The sequence below is a fragment of the Giraffa tippelskirchi genome, chromosome 10, assembly GCF_054371585.1.
Source record: "Giraffa tippelskirchi isolate mGirTip1 chromosome 10, T2T-mGirTip1v1.2.pri, whole genome shotgun sequence".
Taxonomy (NCBI): Eukaryota; Metazoa; Chordata; class Mammalia; order Artiodactyla; family Giraffidae; genus Giraffa; species Giraffa tippelskirchi.
This window is the reverse complement of record NC_137284.1, coordinates 1,092,283-1,111,882: the sequence shown is the minus strand read 5'-3', so window position 1 is coordinate 1,111,882 and position 19,600 is coordinate 1,092,283. Positions and strand designations below refer to the sequence as shown.

The following is a 19,600-nucleotide window of genomic DNA, read 5'->3' as shown; positions in this document are numbered from 1 at the left end:
CCCTCAGCCCCAGGGAGTGCTGGTTCTTGGTGCTCAGCGTTCAGAGAACATCTCAAAGCTGTGTGTCCTCTCTGTTGCACGGCAGCAGACTTTTAATGGATAAGAAAGAAAAACGTTAGTGAGAAGTGGCCGTTTCATCAAATCTCTGTGACACCCGCTCACGCTGACGTCTGTCTGTGCCTGGAACCGCATGGTGCCCCTTAGTGGTTGTGTGGGCAGCGGCAGGCGGGTGAGCGGGGGGCTGTGGGGACAGCAGGCCTCGGGCGCGGCCCGGGGTATCGGTGCACAGCAGGGCCTCAGCGAGGGCGGGCTGCTGGCTCCCCTGTGTGGAAGGACGTCAGGGAGGATGCTGTGAGGCTATGGGCCCAGCCGGGTGGTGCCCATCCCCACGTGCCCCCAGTGGCCCTGCCGTGGGGGTGTGGGCCTGGTGGGGGCCAGTAGGGCTGCAGGGCCGTGGTGTCACATGTGGAGGTGGTGAGCCGGCTCATGTGGCCACTCTCCCATCCTTGGGTGGGCCGCGAGCCCCCTGCTGCCTCAGGTTCCGGGCTGGGGCCCTGACAGGGCAGGGAGGGCACAGGTGCAGGGCAGCTTCCGCCTATAGCTGGCCGCAGGAGCTGCAGCCCCGAGGCGTCCCCCAGTGCTGCTGGCCCCCCGGAGCCGGGCCTGTGGCCTCCACGCCTGCCTCCGCCATGACCCCTGGCTCTCTTCTCTCCACAGGAAGTCCAAAGCCAAGCCCAACGGGAAGAAGCCCGCTGCCGAGGAGAAGAAGGTGTACCTGGAGCCGGAGTACGCCAAGTCCAGGATCACTGACTTTGGGTTCAAGGAGCTGGTGGTGCTGCCCCGGGAGATCGACCTCAACGAGTGGCTGGCCAGCAACAGTGCGTGGGGGCGGGGCCGGGGCCGGGGGGGGCGGCCCCTCGTTTCCCCCAGGACCCCCGGAGCTGGTGCTCAGCATCCGTGCACACAAGCTGACTGAGGCTGAGGCACGGGATGGCCCACCCACAGGGCCTTGGGGTCCCTGCAGAGACGGCGACTCGGTGCGGGTCCTGGTCGCACCAGGTGGGGGGACACCAGGGCTGGGGGAGACTGGGGGACGCGAGCCTGGCTGCAGGGCCGGCAGTGCCAGGGGGGGCGGGGGCACTGGGGCATGGCCTGGGGGCAGCTTGCCCCCACCTGCTGGCCAGGCTCGGGGCTCAGCTCACGGGACACCCCCAGCAGGGCAGCGTGCCGGCTCTCCTCGGAAGAGCGGTCATCTCTGTGGCCGCGAGCTGGTGCTGCCGGCCACATTAGTGGTGTCCCTGACCAGCTGGGGATGGTAAGAGCTGGGGTGGGAGGTTTTCTGCCCAGGCCTTCGTGGAGGGCACTTGGTCTCAATGGCCATGGGCACCCTGCCCAGCTCAGCACCGTGGCCTGTGCCACCCGCCCCTGAGGGTGGTGCTGTGGTGAGGCTGTGGTCTCTGGTCTGTGGTCAACACCAGCCCCCATGCCCCAGGCCCTGAGGAGAAGCTCCGGTCCTCTTGGACCCACAGGACACCAGAGACGAGACGGGCCCCGTGGCGTAGTTCTCAGGCTCCGCTTTTCCTTTGCAGCCACGACGTTCTTCCACCACGTGAACCTGCAGTACAGCACCATCTCAGAGTTCTGCACTGGGGAGGCCTGCCAGACCATGGCCGTGTGTAACACGTGAGTGCACGCCCGGCACGGCCCTGCCCGGCTCCCCTTTCCCCGCCCACTCCTGCAGCGTCCCTGCCGAGGTCTCCGCCGGGCCCTCACCAGGGCTGCTCCCCTGTCCCCAGAGGCCCCCAGCTTGGTGGGGAAACAAGAAGCCCAGCAGAGGGGCGGACCTGGGCAGCGTGGGTCCCCCTGGGCGTGGGTGCCGGGAGCCAGCCGGGGCTTGACAGCTGTGTCCTGGGGCAGAGACATTTCCATGGGACGTGCCCGCCGTGCTCCCTGAGACCAGGGCGTGTGCAGCCGGAGACACTTCCCAGTGCTGATCCCGCCGGCTGAGGCCTGACTCAGTGCTCCCGCTCTGCATGGAGGAGGCGCTGCCGGCCCACAGGGCTGGGATGCTTTGGCACCTCCACCATGGTGCCCTTCCGCGGGCCTGCTCTTTTCTGGAAATGGGCACCCCGAGGACCCCAGGATACCCCTGCCTCTGCGGCAGCTCTTGAAGCTGCGCGGGTCCGAGAGCCGCCACGTGGCCCCGGGCTCACCCCCAGCCCGGGGGGCAGAAGCCATGGAAGCGGCCGCAGGCAGGAGGCTACGTGGGCCAAGGAGGAGGCAAGGAAGCTCCCCTCTGACGGCTCCTTGTCAGGGTCACGGCCTGCGTGCCGGGCTGACACGAGTGTGTGCGAGCAGCCGGCCGCCACTAGTGGACGTGCTGTGCTACTGCAGGCAGCCCCGGCTCAGACCGGGACACAGGGGCCCTGCTCTTACTGAGCCCCCCGAAAGCCCCAGCCGCATAGAGGGCGTGAGTGCAGAAGACGGCTGCTCTTGGCTCCTTACTCACCCGGCGAGAGCTGCTGATGTTGTGCTTGGGGGTCACTGTCCCCAGAGAGCCATAGCCCAGCCTGGCCCGGTGAGGGTGCAGCAGTGCTGGGTGGGCAGTGCTGGGCGCACGCACGAGTGAGCCTGGGCCGCTCAGTGTGGGACAGTGGCCTCGAGAGCAGATGTGGTGGGCGGCCGGAAGCGGGCGAGGGCAGCGCTACACCGTCCTGCCTGCGGCATGCTCTGGGTTGGGGGGGCCCAGCCAGGCAGTGTCAGGAGGGCCTGCAGGCTGGCAGATGGGGAAGCCAGGGCCCTTCTGATGCACTGCCAGGTACACTTCAGGCACCAGTGTGCTTGAGAAGAGGCTCCTTGAAGGAGCACAGGGTTTGGTGCCAGGCAGACCTGTGTCTAGATGTTGGCTCTGCCACGTCAAACTTGGAGATCTGGAGATCTTGGGAATTCTGCTGTTTATTCTTCCTACCTGTAACCTGCTTTATAGGGCTTTTGTAGGTTTATATGAATGATTATGGTTCATTGATTCAGTAATGCCCAACTCTTTGTGACCCCATGGACTGCAGCACTCCAGGCTCCCCTGTCCTTCACCATCTCCTGGAACTTGCTCAGACTCATGACGATTGAGTCGGTGATGCCATCCAACCATCTCATTCTCTGTCACCCCCCTTCTCCTCCTGCCTTCAATCTTTCCCAGCATCAGCATATTTTCCAATGAGTCAGTTCTTCGCATCAGGGAGGTATTGGAGCTTCAGCTTCAGTATCAGTCCTTCCATTGAATATTCATGACTGATTTCCTTTAGGATAGACTACTTGGATCTCCTTGCAATCCAAGGGACTCTCAAGAGTCTTCTCCAACACCACAATTCAAAAGCATCAATTCTTCAATGCTCAGCTTTCTTTATGGTTCAATTCTCACATCCATACAGGACTACTTGAAAAACCGTACCTTTGACTCGATGGACCTTTGTCAGCAAAGTAATGGCTCTGCTTTTTAATATGCTGTCTAGTTTGGTCATAGCTCTTCTTTCAAGGAGTAAGCGTCTTTTCATTTCATGGCTGCAGTCACCATCTTCAGTGATTTTGGAGCCCAAGAAAATGAAATTTGTCGCTGTTTCCATTGTTTCCCCATCTATTTGACATGAAGTGATAGGACCAGATGCCATGATCTTAGTTTTTTGAATGTTGAGTTTTAAGCCAAGTTGTTGACTCTTCTCTTTCACTTTCATCAAGAGGCTCTTCAGTTCCTCTTCCCTTTCTGCTGTAAGGGTGGTGTCATCTGCATATCTGAGCTTATTCATATTTCTCCCTGCAATTGTGATTCCAGCTTGTGCTTCATCCAGCCTGGCATTTTGCACAATGTACTCTGCATACAAGTTAAATAAGCAGAGTAACAATATACATCCTTGACGTAATCCTTTCCCAATTTTGAACCAGTCCATTGTTCCATGTCCAGTTCTAACTGTTGCTTCTTGGCTTGGATACAGATTTCTCAGGAGGCAGCTCAGGTGGTCTGGTATTCCTGTCTCTTTCAGAATTTTCCACAGTTTGCTGTGATCCACACAGTCAAAGGCTTTGGCGTAGTCAGTGAAGCAGAAGTAGATGTTTTTCTGGAATTCTCTTCTTTTTCAATGATTCAATGGATGTTGGCAATTTGAACTCTGGTTCTTCTGCCTTTTCTAAATCCAGTTTGAACATCTGGAAGTTCTTGGTTCATGTACTGTTGAAGCCTGGCTTGGAGAATTTTGAGCATTACTTTGCTAGCATGTGAGATGAGTGCAATTGTGCAGTAGTTTGAGCATTCTTTGGCATTGCCTTTCTTTGGAATTGGAATGAAAATTGATCTTTTACAGTCCTGTGGCCACTGCTGAGTTTTCCAAATTTGCTGGCATATTGAGTGCAGCACTTTAATAGCATCATTTTTCAGGACTTGAAGTAGTTCAGCTGGAATTCCATCACCTCCACTAGCTTTGTTTGTAGTGATGCTTCCTAAGGCCCACTTGACTTCACACTGCAGGATGTCTGGCTCTAGGTGAGTGGTCACACCATCGTGATTATCTGGGTCATTAAGATCTCTTTTATATGGTTCTTCTGTGTATTCTTGCCACCTATTCTTAATATCTTCTGCTTCTGTTAGGTCCATACCTTTTCTGTCCTTTATTGTGCCCGTCTTTGCATGAAATGTTCCCTTGATATCTCTAATTTTCTTGAAGAGATCTCTTAGTCTTGCCCATTCTATTGTTTTCCTCTATTTCTTTGCACTGATCAGTGAAGAAGACTTTCTTATCTCTCCTTGCTATTCTTTGGAACTCTGGATTTATCTTTCCTTTTCTCCTTTGCCTTTCACTTCTCTTCTTTTCTCAGCTCTCTGTAAGGCCTCCTCAGACAGACATTTTGCCTTTTTGCATTTCTTTTTCTTGGGGATCATAGAAAAAGCAAGAGAGTTCCAGAGAAACATCTGCTGCTGCTGCTGCTAAGTCGCTTCAGTCATGTCCGACTCGGTGCGACCCCATAGACGGCAGCCCACAAGGCTGCGCCGTCCCCGGGATTCTCCAGGCAAGAATACTGGAGTGGGTTGCCATTTCCTTCTCCAGTGCATGAAAGGGAAAAGTGAAAGTGAAATCGCTCAGTCGTGTCCGACTCCTAGCGACCCCATAGACTGTAGCCCACCAGGCTCCTTCATCCATGGGATTTTCCAGGCAAGAATACTGGAGTGGGGTGCCATTGCCTTCTCCGAGAGAAACATCTACTTCTGCTTTATTGATTGCGCCACAGACTTTAACTGTGTGGATCACAACAAACTGTGGAAAATTCTGAAAGAGATGGGAATACCAGACCACCTTACTTGCCTCCTGAGAAATCTATATGCTGGTCGAGAAGCAACAGTTAGAACTGGACATGGAACAACAGACTGGTTCAAAATTGGGAAAGGAGTACATCAAGGCTGTATATTGTCACCCTGCTTATTTAACTTATATGCAGAGTACATCGTGCGAAACGCTGGGCTGGATGAAGCACAAGCTGGAATCAAGATTGCTGGGAGAAATATCAGTAACCTCAGATATGCAGATGACACCACCCTCATGGCAGAAAGTGAAGAGGAACTAAAGAGCCTCTTGATGAAAGTGAAAGAGGAGAGTGAAAAAGCTAGCTTAAAACTCAACATTCAAAAAACTAAGATCATGGCATCTGGTCCCATCACTTCATGACAAATAGATGGAGAAACAATGGAAACAGTGACAGACTATTTTCTTGGGCTCCAAAATCACAGCAGATGGTGACTGCAGCCATGAAATGAAAAGATGCTTGCTCCTTGAAAGAAAACCTAGACCAGCCTAGACAACATATTAAAAAGAAGAGACATTACTTTGCTGACAGAGGTCCATCGAGTCAAGGCTGTGGTTTTTCCAGTGGTCATGTATGGATGTGAGAGTTGAACCATAAAGAAAGCTGAGCGTCGAAGAATTGATGCTTTTGAACTGTGGTGTTGGAGAAGACTCTTGAGAGTCCCTTGGACTTCAAGGAGATCAAACCAGTCCATCCTAAAGAAGATCAGTCCTGAATATTCATTGGTAGGACTGATGCTGAAGCTGAAGCTCCAATACTGTGGCCACCTGATTGGAAGAACTGACTCGTTGGAAAAGACCCTGCTGCTGGGAAAGATTGAAGGTGGAAGGAGAAGGGGACGACAGAGTACGAGGTGGTTGGATGGCATCACACACTCGATGGACATGAGTTTGAGTAGACTCCAGGAGTTGGTGATGGACAGTGAGGCCTGGTGTGCTGCAGTCCACGGGGTCTCAAAGTCAGACACGACTGAGGGACTGAACTGAACTGAACTTCTTGGGGATGGTCTTGATCACTGCCTCCTGTCACGAACCTCCATCCATAGTTTTTCAGGCACTCTGTCTATCAGATCTAATCCCTTGAATCTATTCGTCACTTCCACTGTGTAATTGTAAGGGATTTGATTTAGGTCATACCTGAATGGTCTAGTGGTAGTTCACTACTTTCTTCAGTTTAAGTATGAATTTTGCAATAAGGAGTTCATGATCTGAGGCACAGTCAGCTCCTAGTCTTGTTTTTGCTGACTGTATAGAGCATCTCCATCTTTGGTTGCAAAGAATATAATCAATCCGATTTCAGTGTTGACCGTCTGGTGATGTCCATGTGTAGACTGGTCTCTTGTGTTGTCGGAAGAGGGTGTTCGCTATGACCAGTACGTTCTCTTGGCAAAATTCTGTTAGCCTTTGCCCTGCTTCTTTTTGTACTCCAAGGCCAAATTTGGCTGTTACTCCAGGTATCTCTTGACTTCCTATTTTTGCATTCCAGTCCCCTATGATGAAAAGGACATCTTTTTTTGGTGTTAGTTCTGGAAGGTCTTGTAGGTCTTCATAGAACTGTTCAACTTCAGCTTCTTCAGCATTGCTGGTTGAGGCATAGACTTGGATTACTGTGATATTGAATGGTTTGCCATCATTCTGTTGTTTTTGAGATTGCACCCAAGTACTTCATTTTGGACTCTTTTGTTGACTATGAAGGCTACTCCATTTCTTCTAAGGGATTCTTGCTCACAGTAGTAGATATAATGGTCATCTGAATTAAATTCTACCATTCCAGTCCATTTTAGTTCACTGATTCGTAAAATGTCGATGTTCACTCTTGCCGTCTCCTGTTTGACCACTTCCAATTTACCTTGATTCATGGACCTAACATTCCAGGTTCCTATGCAGTATTGTTCTTTCTAGCATCGAACCTTGCTTCTATCACCAGTCACATCCACATCTGGGTATTGTTTTCACTTTTGTTCCATCTCTTCATTGTTTCCAGAGTTATTTCTCCACTCTTCTCCAGTAGCATATTAGGCACCTACCGACCTGGAGAGTTCATCTTTCTGTATCGTATCTTTTTGTCTTTTCATACTGTTCACGGGGTTCTCAAGGCAAGAATACTGAAGTGGTTTGCCAATCCCTTCTCCAGTGGACCATGTTTTGTCAGAACTCTCCACCATGACCCGTTCACCTTGGGTTGCCCTACGTGGCATGGCTCATAGTTTCATTGAGTTAGACAAGGCTGATATGCTGTCTAGGTTTGTCATATTTTTTCTTCCAAGGAGCTAATGCCTTTCTAGGAATCGTTCAAGATCAAGGAATGGAAACAACATGAGTTAGTTTAAAAGAAAACGGGAGGTTTGTCAGAGGTCCACAGAGTTGTGTGCGGTCTGTCACAGGGCCATCTGGTCCACCCAGGGCCCAGAGTGGGGCTGCGGCCCAGGCTGGACACCCTTGTCCACCCTGCTGATGCCTGAAGGACCGAAACCAAAGGGAGTTTGGAGTCCCAAAGGAAGAGGAGGAAGGCCTGTGCACGAAACACATTTGAAGACCTAACAGCTGAAAACTTACAGATTCGGCCAAGACACACAGCTACAGATTCAGGAAGCCTAATGAATTCAAAATAGGATAAACTCAGTGAATCCACCACGGGCACATCATCAAACTGCTGAAGAGAACCCAGGGTGACAGCCTGCAGAGCCAGCAGCTTCGCCCCTGCAGGGATGTGGTGGGGTGGCTGTGGCCATCCTTACACCTCTGGGGGCCGGGGGAGGCCCCACAACATTATTAGGGTGCTGAATGGAAACAGCAGTGTCCCGGGGGTTCCGCATAATGTCCTTCAAGGATGAAGGGAGGATCGAGACAGCTGTCAGCTGAAGGGAGACTTAGAGAGTTCACTTGCAGTGCCGTGAAGGAAGCGGTGCCAGGAGGGACCGTGGGGCAGAGGACACGGGGAGACGTGACGACCGGCTCTTCTCTTCAGCTCTTTGAAACGTGTCTGGTAGGTGAGCAAAGGCATAACTGTCTGACAGGTCTCCAGTGTGTTTCTGAGACAGTGGCGGCCTGGGGGTGGGCAGAGAGCCCTGTGTGCTGGTCAGCTTTCTGACTGCAGATGTGGAAGAGGTCCTGGGCTCCAGGTACAGGGTGGGAAGGTCAGGATGTGCTTTGTAATCCTTTGAGCAACCTCTAAAAAAGTTGCATAAGGGACATAAATCATAATAGGTAAAAGGAAATAGGGAGTGCAGAAGAAGGTGGGAAGTATAAGGAGTGAAAATCAAAGGGAACAAATAGTGAACGATTGTGGACTTAAGAAATTCAGACAGATCCGTCATTACAGTGAATGTCAGTGGTGTAAACGCGCTGGTGACAAGACAGAGACCGTGAGTCTGGGTGTTTACAATGAGCCAGCTGTACAGGGTACACGAGAAACTCACTTTAAATGCAGTGACATTGGCAGATTGAAAGTGAAATAATGGAAAAAGAGATGCCAACGAAACATAAGTCAGAAGAGAACTAAAGTGGCTGTGCTAATAGCAGACAAAGCAGACGTCAGGTCACGAAGTGCTGACCTTGACCGTGTCTGTGCCACAAAGCAGACGGACAGAACCGAAAGGACAAATACTGTGGTTGGAGATTTCAGCATTCCTCTCTTGGTAATGTATAGACTAGTGGATGGAAAGCCAGCAAGAATCTGGAACTAAATAGCACCATCAGCCAACTGGACTGAATTGACGTTTACTCCACCCTCAGCAGCAAAATCCACATTCCGTTCAGGTGCACTGGGATTATTCACCTCAGGAGGTCACGTCCTGGGTCACAGAACAGACCTTAGCAAACTAATCAGAGGTGCAGAAGAAGTTATCCAACCACAATTAGTTATGTTTGAAGCCAGTAACAGAAAAATCTCCAAACGTTTAGAAGTCAGCGTACTTTTGTCTCTTGCCACACTGTGTGGCATGCCGACTCCTAGTTCCCTGATCAAGGAACATCGACTGTGCCTCCTCCGTTGGGCACACAGAGTCTTAATCACCGGAATGCCAGGGACATCCCAAGAAATTAACACACTTTCAAATAATCCATGGGACAGAGAGGAAGTCTCCAGGGAAATTAGAAAATGTTATAAACTGAAATGAAAATGCAGCATATTTGAACTGCATTTGAGATGCAGCTAAAGCAAGGTTTAGAGGAACGTTTAGAGGATTAAATGCTTACTTTAGAAGAAGAAAGATCTCAATCAACCTAAGCTTCCATATTAAGAAACTGGAAAAAGAGAAGCGTGTGTATGCGTGCATGTATGTGTGTGTGCTGTCATGTCCAACTCTTTGCAGCTATACCTTGCCAGGCTCTGTCCATGGGATTTTTCCCAGCAAGAATACTGGAGTGGGTTGCCATGCCCTCCTCCAGGGGCTCTTCCTGATCCAGGGATTGAACCTGCATTGCAGGTTCTTTACCACTGAGCCACTGGGGAATCCCAGGAAAAAAAAAAGCAAAAAACAAAACAAAACCCTAACTTGAGCAGAAGAAAAGAAATGATATGAACAGAAATCACTGACATGGATTTCTGAAAACAATAGGGAAAATTAATGAAAGCAGAAGCTGATTCCTTGAAAAAAGAAGTAAAACTGAGAAACCTTTAGTAAAACTAACAAAGGTAAAAAGAGAAAAGATACAGGTTACCCATATAAGGAATAAACAAGCAAATAACTATAAACCCAGCAGAAATCAAGAGGATAGTAAGGAAGCATCAGAAAAATCTCTGCATACGTAAATTTAACAGTTTAGATTAAATGAACTAGTTCCTTGGAAAGCACAAAATGTCACAATTGACCCAAGATAGGTAATGCAGTAAGGCAAGAAAAGAATAAAAGTCATTTAAATTGGAGAAAAAAATAAAACTGTATTTGCATAAAGCATGATTGTCTATGTAGAAAAGCTCAAGAGCTCTAGCAAAAAGTTGAATCAATACTTTTAGCAAGCTCAACACACACAAAAATTAATCACAGTTTATATACTAGCAGTGTACAACTGGAACACAAAATTGATTAAGTTATATCATTTACAGTAGCTCCAGAAACAGTGAAATACTTAGATGTAGACTTAAGGAAACATGTATGTGCTGGAAACTACAAAATGCTGATGAATGAACCCAGAGAAGACCACCGCCGGGGAGGAGAGGACCACCGTAGATAGCCGCACGGTGCTCATGGGTGGGAAGACAGCACACGGAAGCGTGGATGCGTTTAGTGCGGCTTCAGTCCAGCTCCCAGGAGAGTGTTTATCTGTGAATAAGCTGACTATAGAATATACATGGAGGAGCAGAATCCCTAGAACAGCTACAGTGGTTCTGAAAAGGGACAGTCGAATCGGTAGAGTCGCAGCTGTGCTGTGCTAAGAGTTACTATAAAACCGGCAATCAAGGCCGGGGGGCCGGCGAGGGAAGAGACGCAGAGGTCAGTGCAACAGAGCCGAGCCCAGAGCTGCAGCCCACAAACGCGGCCCCTTGGCGACTGACCGCGATGCAGAGGAATTCAGCGATGAAAGGGTAGTCTTTTCAACTAAAGCTGTTAGAGAAACTGGTCATCCAAATGTCTCCTTCTGCCAGAGTTGACTTGAAGGGAATGCTAAATCTAAATATAAACCATGAAACTTTCAGAAGAAAGTTTTATGAAGAGAAACCTTCATGATGTAGCATTAGGCGAAGAGTTCTTGGTCATGACCCAAGATACCGTCCATTGATGGAGAATCAGTAAAGTAGACTTCATCAAAATTTAGAACTTTTGTTCTGAGAAAGACACTGTTGAGAGAAAGGAAAGACAAACTACAGACTAATCCCATATCCAAGAAAGGTCTAGTGCCCGGAAGGGAAGAAGAACCCTCCCAGCTCACGGTGAGAAATCTGGTTATAACTGGGCACAGGACTCAGACGGCTCACGGGGGAGGACCCCGTGCTCCCACGGGCAGGTGGAGAACACGAATTCAGACTCGGCTGTGGGAGCGTCTGTAACCTCCTCACCACGTGCCAGCGAGGATGGAGGGGGTGCCCTTGGGGCGGCCATTCCGGGGACATCTTGGCGTCCCTACTGTGGACCCGGCTGTCCTGCTCCCGAGCATCCACCCGACAGAAACGGGAACTGGAGCTCATGCAGACCCCTGCCCAGGAGGGTTTGAGCAGCCCGACCCATAATCGCCCCAAACTGCCAGCCACCCAGGTGTCTTGCAGCAGGTGACCAGATGGACTAGTGCACCCACACAGGAGTCCATCTCAGTGACAAGAAAGCGTGGATGGCAGAGCACGGCTCCGGACGTCACCTGGAGTTCCCGAGGACACACCACTCATGTGCGGGGGGCTGACCAGCAGGCCAGGGGCCAGGGTGGGGGCTGTGCCCGTCACGTGTCCTCTGTAGGGGTTAAAACCCGTCAGGCTGCACGCCACAACCAGTCAGCTTTCCTGTGAGACAGTGCAAAAACAAAACGAGAACGAAGCGGAGGAATGCTCAGAGCAGAGGACCCCAGCTGTCACGGAGGCGGGCGACCGCAGCAGGGCCCCTGAGGAGCTGCTCTCTCCAGGTCTGACCGTGGAAAGCTCTCCTGGCTTCAAGCTGCAGTGGTTTTTCTGACTGTGGCACTGGTGGCCAGGGGCGTCAGCATCAAGCAGGGGTGGGGAATCGCTGGGGTGGTGCTGCCCCCCTCCCTGCACTGGCCCCGGAACCCCCGGGGCCGCTGTGAGGGGAGGGATGAGTCATCTGTCTTCTCTCAGCGCGTCCTCAGATGGCACAGGGGCCCGGGCAGGGGACGGACAGTCAGCAGGGCCACCCTGTGGTGGGGAAGACTCTGGATCCTTGCTGGGTGTCTGCTTCCTGGGGGCCCGTGGGGAGCTCGGCAAGCTGCTCAGGGCTTTGTCTGACCCGTTCCGGGGCCTTGTGGGGCGTGCGGGTGCTGGGCTCTGCAGGGCCCCAGTGCTGGGGCAGCCTGGGCACAGGCGTGGCAGGGAGGCCTCGCCAAGGTGTGAGTGGCTGGCAGGTGCCGTCTGCCTTCTACGTCGGGAAGCCGGGGCCTGGTACCCAGGGGCAGTCAGGGCTGTGTTCCCTTGTCCACAGAGGGGTGGCCTTTTTCCTGGTGGCCTGCCTGTTCTGTTCCCGTGTTGCAGCCTGACCCCAGCCCGACCAGGGCACAGGTGAACTCACAGGCGAGGGGGGTGGAGAAGAGCCCCGGTCCCTGCTGGAGGAGGAGGGCTGGGCAGCAGGGCTGTGTCCTTTCTTTCGGCCATGAGAGATGGAGAGCCTGCTGTCCTGACAGCAGGTCTGGCCAGGTGCTGGGAAGCGGGGGCGGGGGGGCCTTGGCTGTCACCCAGGGGTGCTTAGTGAGCTCAGGATCAGGGCAGGGTGCTCAGGGCCAGCCTGGGCTCCTGGCCTGCGATAAAGGGGGATGGTGTCAGGAAACCTGTCAGTTCGGAAGCCAAGCAAAGACAGCAAGATGGGGGCGGGATGCTGGCGGAGGTCTGTGTGCAGCCCTGCCGTCTGCTGGGGCAGCGTTGGCGCTTCGGCCGTAGAAGCGGGTGCCCTGGGCATCGCTCACTGACCCAGGCAGCCTGCAGTTCCCCCCTCCGTGCAGCCCTTGGGCAGCCCGCCTGCAGGTACAGGGCCCCCTGCTGGGAAGACTGGAGCCCACGCTGGGGCGGGGTGGGGAGAGTGGGACATGGCGGGTGTGGGGGCCCATGTCTGGAGGACAGCAGTGTTACATGAACTAGAGATGTGCCTGGTTTCAGGGCTGGGCTTACGCAGTGAGAGAAAAGCTGGGAGCCCCATCTCCCAACGCTCTGACCCGCTCCCACCTGAGGACTGCCCACCCCACCCCCACCTGCCGGGGAAGTCTGTGAGGTACCCAGGGACCGAGTTTCTGTGTACAGAAGCCCCCTCACCCCACCCGGCCCAGGGCACAGGTTTGGCCCATACTGGGGGCAGCAGGAAGCCTCCTATGGGAAAAATGAAAGTGTTGGTCGCTCAGTCGTGTTCGACTCTTTGCGACCCGTGGCCTATAGTCCACCAGGCTCCTCTGTCCGTGGGATTCTCCAGGCAAGAGTGGGGTGCCAGCCCCTTCTCCAGGGAATCTTCCCGACCCCGGGATCGAACCCAGATCTTCCGCACTGCAGGCAGATTCTTTACCATCTGAGCTACCAGGGAAGCCCCAGATCCTGGCAAGTCAAGGCAGGGCCTCCAGGGAAGCTGGGAAAGCTGTCTGTCACCGTTAACACAGAGGGAGGTCCCGGGTAGAGCAAAGCGTGAGCACGGGCAGCGGTCCCGGCCGCCCGTCACTGCGCGCCTGTCCCCACAGACAGTACTACTGGTACGACGAGCGGGGCAAGAAGGTGAAATGCACGGCCCCCCAGTACGTGGACTTCGTCATGAGCTCCGTGCAGAAGCTGGTGACCGACGAGGACGTGTTTCCCACGAAATACGGTGCGTGGCCCCGCCCCGCCCCGCCCCGCCCCGCCCACGACCCCGCCCACTCCAGGCTCTGCGCCGGAGGAGCCCAGACCCACCCTGAGCCGCCGAGGCAGCACCTGACTGGAGGGAGGTACGGGAGGCCCAGGCCCCTCCTCTGCGTCCAGGGCACCGAGAGCCCTGGGCACTGGGCCGGCTTTGGCCGGGTCGCGGGCCCCTGGTCCCAGAGGCGCCCGGCCCAGCGGGGAGAGCACCCACCATCGGGACCCCGCGCGGCGCCCAGTCACTTGGGCGCTGCAGGCGAGCGCGCAGGGAGGCCTGCAGCGGGGGGAGGGGGGCGGACCCCCGGTCCGGGCCTGGGGACAGCGCCACGGCCTTCCTCCCCCGGGGCCGGGGTGGTGACGCGGCCATCCCGCAGGCCGCGAGTTCCCCAGCTCCTTCGAGGCCCTGGTGAAGAAGATCTGCAAGTACCTGTTCCACGTGCTGGCACACATCTACTCGGCGCACTTCAAGGAGACCCTGGCGCTCGAGCTGCACGGACACTTGAACACGCTCTACGTGCACTTCATCCTCTTCGCCCGCGAGTTCAACCTGCTTGACCCCAAAGAGACGGCGGTCATGGACGACCTGACGGAGGCGCTGTGCGGCGGGGGCGGCGGGGACGGGCCGGGCGGGGCGGCAGGCGCACAGAACCACGTCAAGGAGAGGTGAGCCCGGCGGCGCCGCGCGCGTCCGTGTCTGTCCGCGCATGGACTGTGGGCGCCCGGACTCTGCTGTCGGCCCCGAGAACCTTGGACTCCGCTCGTCCGTGGCAGACGCCTCCGCGGCCGCCCGTCCAAGTCTCCCTCGAGGGTCTGCTCCTCCGGGTCTTCCGCGCCCGCTTCGCCCCCGGCTCGGCCTTGGCCTCCGGGGAGACACGCAGCAGGGCGGGGGCCCTACCCCGAGACGGGGGCCGCAGGCTTCGCTTCCTCCGCCTCTGGTCTTGGCTCGGGCTGGAGTGGCTTTTAGAGGACCCCGGCCCGGCTTTCTCCTCTCTCCGCCCGATCTGGACTCTGGCTCAGGGCCAGCTGGAGGGGCAGGGAGGCCGGGTGTCTGGAGCTCCGCGAGCTGCAGTGTCTCCCTCCGCTGCCCTCACTGCCCAGGAGGGGCCCGGGGCCGGCCAGGCTCCGGGCTGCGGTGCCCGGGGGCAGCCTGTGCGGAGCCGGGCCGGGGGCAGGAGAGCCTGGCTTCCCTGTGCGGGTGTAATAAAGAGACTTCTCTCAGGTCAGCTCTTGTGTTTGTCCTCAGCATCTGGGTGCTCGGTGCTCTGGCAGCCTGGCCATGCGCGGGGCTCCTCACATGGCCTGGGGCAGCTCCCTCCCTTGCAGGCCAACCCACGGAGCCCTCACTGACCACAGCTGTGCTGGCAGAGAGCAGGTGCTGCCTTCCTGCCAGAGCTCACCCTGGACTTCCCTGCTGCACGTGTCCACGGGTTGCCAGGAGCTAGGGGCAGGGCTGTGTTCCGTGGGTCAAGCCTCCAGGGGTTGTGGACCCTCCGTCTCCCTGTGGTGCGCCTTCTCCACACTGGCAGTAGGGGCCCTGGAGTGGGGGCCGCAGTCCACCAGAGGTGGGTGTCCTGGCCAAGTAACAGAGGTTCCGCTGCAGGGGCCACTTCTGGACCGGGCAGCATCGCTTGGGTGGGTGTACGATTAGCTAGGCGGGGGTGATGTGAACAGCCCTGGAGCTGGTCCAGCCCCCATGGGCAGAGACGCAGCGCTCCCGCAGGGCCCTGTGCCTTCCCCGGGTGTTGATGCCTGTCACACGCCCCACCCCGCCTCCCCGCCAACCCTGAGTGGTAGTGACAGGACCCTGGGCACTGGTCTTGACTCCGAGCTGCCGGGGCTCCTGCACCCTCCCCACCAGCCCGTGCCCTGCTGGGTCCTGAATTTCCTGCCCTCCTGACACTCAAATGACTTCGATCTCAGTCGTGGCCGGCAGACCCTTCCTCTGCCACCCCAGCATGTCACCAGCCCCCAGGCCTAGTGAGGCCACCTACTCCCTCCGCCTCCCGGAAGGACGGGCTCCTGGCTGACCACCCTGTGTCTGCGCGCACACTGCAAGAGCTCTGCGCCTCTGGGAGGCCACGGCCCCTCCCAGGCCACCCACCCTGCCCATCCTGCTCATCTCCCCTCTGCCTTCGGGCTCGCTGTGAGCCCTTGGCCCATAGGCCACATGGGCTGCCCCCCTCCTCTTCTGGGTATGGATCTCTGAAGTAGAGGCCTCAAGATGCAGGGAAACTGGACCATGGCTGCGCTGGCGCCCAGGGAGGACCCTCTGGGGGAAGCCAGAGGGAGGGCGGAAGGGAGCCGGCCTGCTGGGTCCCCAAATGTCCGTGCAGCAGGCTTGTGAGCAGGCAGCTTGGATGTTTAGCTGAGGAGACTCCAGCCAAAGGGTCAAAGGTGCAGCCTGCTTTCTCTGCTGCTTATAGTAAAATACACGTTGAGAGATTGAGAAAGAACTGGTAACAAAAGGGATCTAAACCCTTGATGGTCTAAGAAGTTCTCAGCCCAGCTGGATGGCAAAAAGACACCGGAAAGAGGAGATTGCCTGTCGGGAAATGTGCCCTAGAGAAAAAGCCACAGGTTGCTGGGCAGCCTTTCGCTGATAACTCAGAACGTGAACCAGGGCAGCGATTCCGTCAGGGAGTCTTGGAACAGACGTCAGTCATCCCGGCAGAAGCCAGAAACAGGAAGGATCTCGGGAGGATCTGAAGGAGCTTTTGTCTTCGGGAGTGAGCCCCCACGACATACCACGATACCTCCACGGTTCTTGAGAACTTCATTCTGTCAGAAACGCTGCCAGCTTGGACTGAAGCGGGCAGAGGGTCGAGTGAGGGGCTGTTGGACTCACAGCTCTCTGGGCAGGACACAGACTGATGGAACCTCGGCTGAGGACACTGGCTCCTTTTCTCTAAAATGAAGGGCTGAAGGGGACAGAGAGTCCTGGAGGTGGAGCCTTCAGCCCCAGAGGGCAACTCCCAGGCCTTGCTGGGCACCTGCCTCGTGGGGTGTGCCCCGCTGGGCTTCAAAATCCGCCTTCTTCATTTTCTCCCTTTTTGGATGGAGACACCCTCTTGTACCTGTTCTACTGCTGTGTTTTGGAAGATGACTTCTAGTTTCAAAGGCCTAATATGGAAAGGGACAGTTCCCCAATATGTGCCAGGACAGTTCATATCCCGCGTCTGGCTATTACCTGGTTCAGATGGTTTAGGTGAGATTTGGGGTTTGACTTGACCCTGTAGTGGATGGAGACTTCAGGAAATCTCAGGAAAGGGATGTGTTTTACACATGAGATGGATGTGGAACTTGCTAGAGAGCAGTCTGCAGTGGGCGGGGTAACACTCTCCCCCCAAAAAGAGTCCAGCCCCACGTGCCTGGAACCTGTTGGCCCGTTACCTTCCACAGTAGAGGGGAGACAGCTGCAGACGGAGTTCAGCTTGCTCACCAGCTGGACTTGAGGGGGGAGACTGGGCTGAGCGTGGTCACAGGGCTCCTTCAGACCGAGGAGGGAGAACCAGGGAGCTGCAGCGTAAGAAGGGCTGGCCTGGTGCTCCTGGCTCCAGGAACGCGGGGGGCCTCCAGAAGCTGACCAAAGGGGCTTCCCTGGTGGCTTAGTGGTTAAGGATCGGCTTTCAGCGCAGGGTAGTTCAATCCCTGGTCAACCCCCGTGCTGTGGGATGACTGAGTCCATATGCCTCAACTAAAGAGCCTGCCCCAATGACAGAGACCGGGGACAGCCAAGAGTAAACCAACAAACGCTAAAAAAAAAAGCTAAGGAAGGAAATGGATCTTCCCCTAGGTCCTGCAGAGGTGAGGCCATTTCAGTGAGACCCCATTCCTGAACTCCAGAACTTAAGAAGGCACGTTTGTATGGTTTAAGCCCCTAGGTTTTTGATAACACATTATACCAGCACCGTGTGTAAGACGGGCCATGGAAGTCTTACAGGGTCGAGGGCCCGAGAGGGTCCACGAAGGCACTGCACCCAGGGCCTGACCCCGCGGACAAGCGGGACTGCAGCCCGGACTCTGCAGTCCCACCTGAGCCCTGGGGCCGGCACTTGGCTCCCCGCCTTGGTGGGGGACTGTGTCCGCGGCCTCCGCCTACGCAGACACCCCGGCTTTGACGTTCACACCGCTCTTCTCTCCTCCCAGCCCTGGCCACCGTCTCTGCTCCCTGCCACCTCCACCCCTGCCAAGCCACACAGGGAGCCTGGGCTGCTGGGGCTGAGAGCGGGCCCAGGAGGGAGGAAGTGTGGACTGGATCTGGTGGCCGAGGGTGAGGCAAGAGTGGGCAGTGGCCGCGGGGGACGAGGGGCGGGCCAGGCCCCCTCCCGCGGCGAGCTCTCTGCCCTGCAGCACCCTCCGGGAAGCCGGCCGGTGGGAGTGGGGCCTGCCAGCCCCGGGACGTGCCTCTCTCAGCTCGGGCGCCACTGTCAGCTGAGCGCATGGACAGGCCAGGTGGGCTCCGGGCAGGGCGGAGGGAGGGTTGGGCGGCGGCTCGCCCCGGGCTCTGCCCCCAGCAGCACCCAGCGCCCCCGCCCAGGGTTACCCTGCGGGGACGCCACCCATACCGGTTGGCGGGTCGCCAGGCCTGCCACGTCACCCTCTGATCCTTCTTGTTCTCTGCAAGTGCCCATTGAGGTCTCTACCCCACAGACATAGTGCTCGGTGCAAAGTGCTCAGAAGGCATCTGCCTGGCACACACTGATGTATTTATAGGAGTAAATAGTAGCACTAGCAGCTGTTGGCTTAGCTTGCTTTGTTTTCTTTTATTTACAACCGAGAGAGAGCTTGGTGTCAGAAGCGGGACTGCGGGGAAGGGGCGCTCCCTCTGAGGGAGTGCGCTGCTGGGCTCCCACGGGGGCTGAGGGTCGCTGGCGTTGACTGCGGGGTCCTCTTTGGGGGATGCCAGTCGTGCCCGTGGAGGCTGACTCGCCAGACCGCAGACTTGAAGAGGGCCAAGTGGGGGAGCTGAGGAGGTCTGTGGCGTGTCAGCTGCTTTCAGTAAAGCACATGCAGAACCGTGGGGTCAAGAAAACCTCTCTGGCGGCCGGTCATGAGCCAGACGGCCACGCACCCTGCCAGGATGTAGCAACCAAACCCCCTCCCTCCACCTGGTTCTTAAGCTGAAGTGACCGGGACGCCACGCAGCGCAGGGACCGCGGCGGGACATGGGCCCTGAGCACCCCCTGGGTGCGGCCTCCGCAGAGGTGGGGCAGCTTCCAGCGTCACCCCCCGGCCACAGACCTTCATGAGCCCGGGCCCCGCGCCACTGCAGCAGAGCCCGCAAGCTCAGAGTTAGGCCCGGGGAGCACGATGCGCTCCTGGCGCTCCAGGCACGAGGGCCGGGAGGGGAGCGCATGTACCCTAGGCCGGATCTGCCCACCCCAGGGCCAGATGGCAGCATCTCGGAACAGCTGGTCGGGCAGCTGGAGGCTACTGCCAGCATCGGGCGGCTGGGGGCCAGGGGTGCTACCGCCCCCACCATGGGCGAGACGGCCGCCCAGCCCCCAAGCCGGTGGCACTGAGCTGGTGCGGATGGCTGGGTGCAGAGATTCTCCCCTCCACACATGGGGAGGCGGTCTCTGAGGGCCTCGTGGTCCCCGCTGGGGACCCTCGTCAGGGGCTGCTCCACGTCCCCCCTCACGGCCACGTGGTGATTCCCAGGTGCGGCCCTCAAGACGTGGGGCTGGGTGGCCTGGGGCCCTCAGGAGGCTGGGCCTGTCCTCCGCATCGCAGCGGCAGTGGGGGGGGCCTGCCCGCCCCGGGGGTTGTGGTGTCTTCCGCCCAT

At 56.4% G+C, this 19,600-nt stretch overlaps 1 protein-coding gene across 6 annotated transcripts in view; it reads left to right on the top strand.

Moving 5' to 3' along the window:
- The window catches only part of MOB2 (MOB kinase activator 2), a 52,965-nt gene extending 37,927 nt beyond the window's left edge, over window positions 1-15,038 (top strand). For all 6 annotated transcript variants that reach the window (XM_081536594.1, XM_081536593.1, XM_081536592.1 and 3 more), the window contains 4 exons: window positions 718-878; window positions 1,590-1,683; window positions 13,662-13,786; window positions 14,190-15,038. In XM_081536594.1, the coding sequence (XP_081392720.1) occupies window positions 718-878; window positions 1,590-1,683; window positions 13,662-13,786; window positions 14,190-14,482 (673 nt within the window). In that variant the 3' untranslated portion in view covers window positions 14,483-15,038. The remainder of the gene's footprint in view (window positions 1-717; window positions 879-1,589; window positions 1,684-13,661; window positions 13,787-14,189) is intronic.
- The last annotated feature ends 4,562 nt before the right edge of the window (window positions 15,039-19,600 follow it).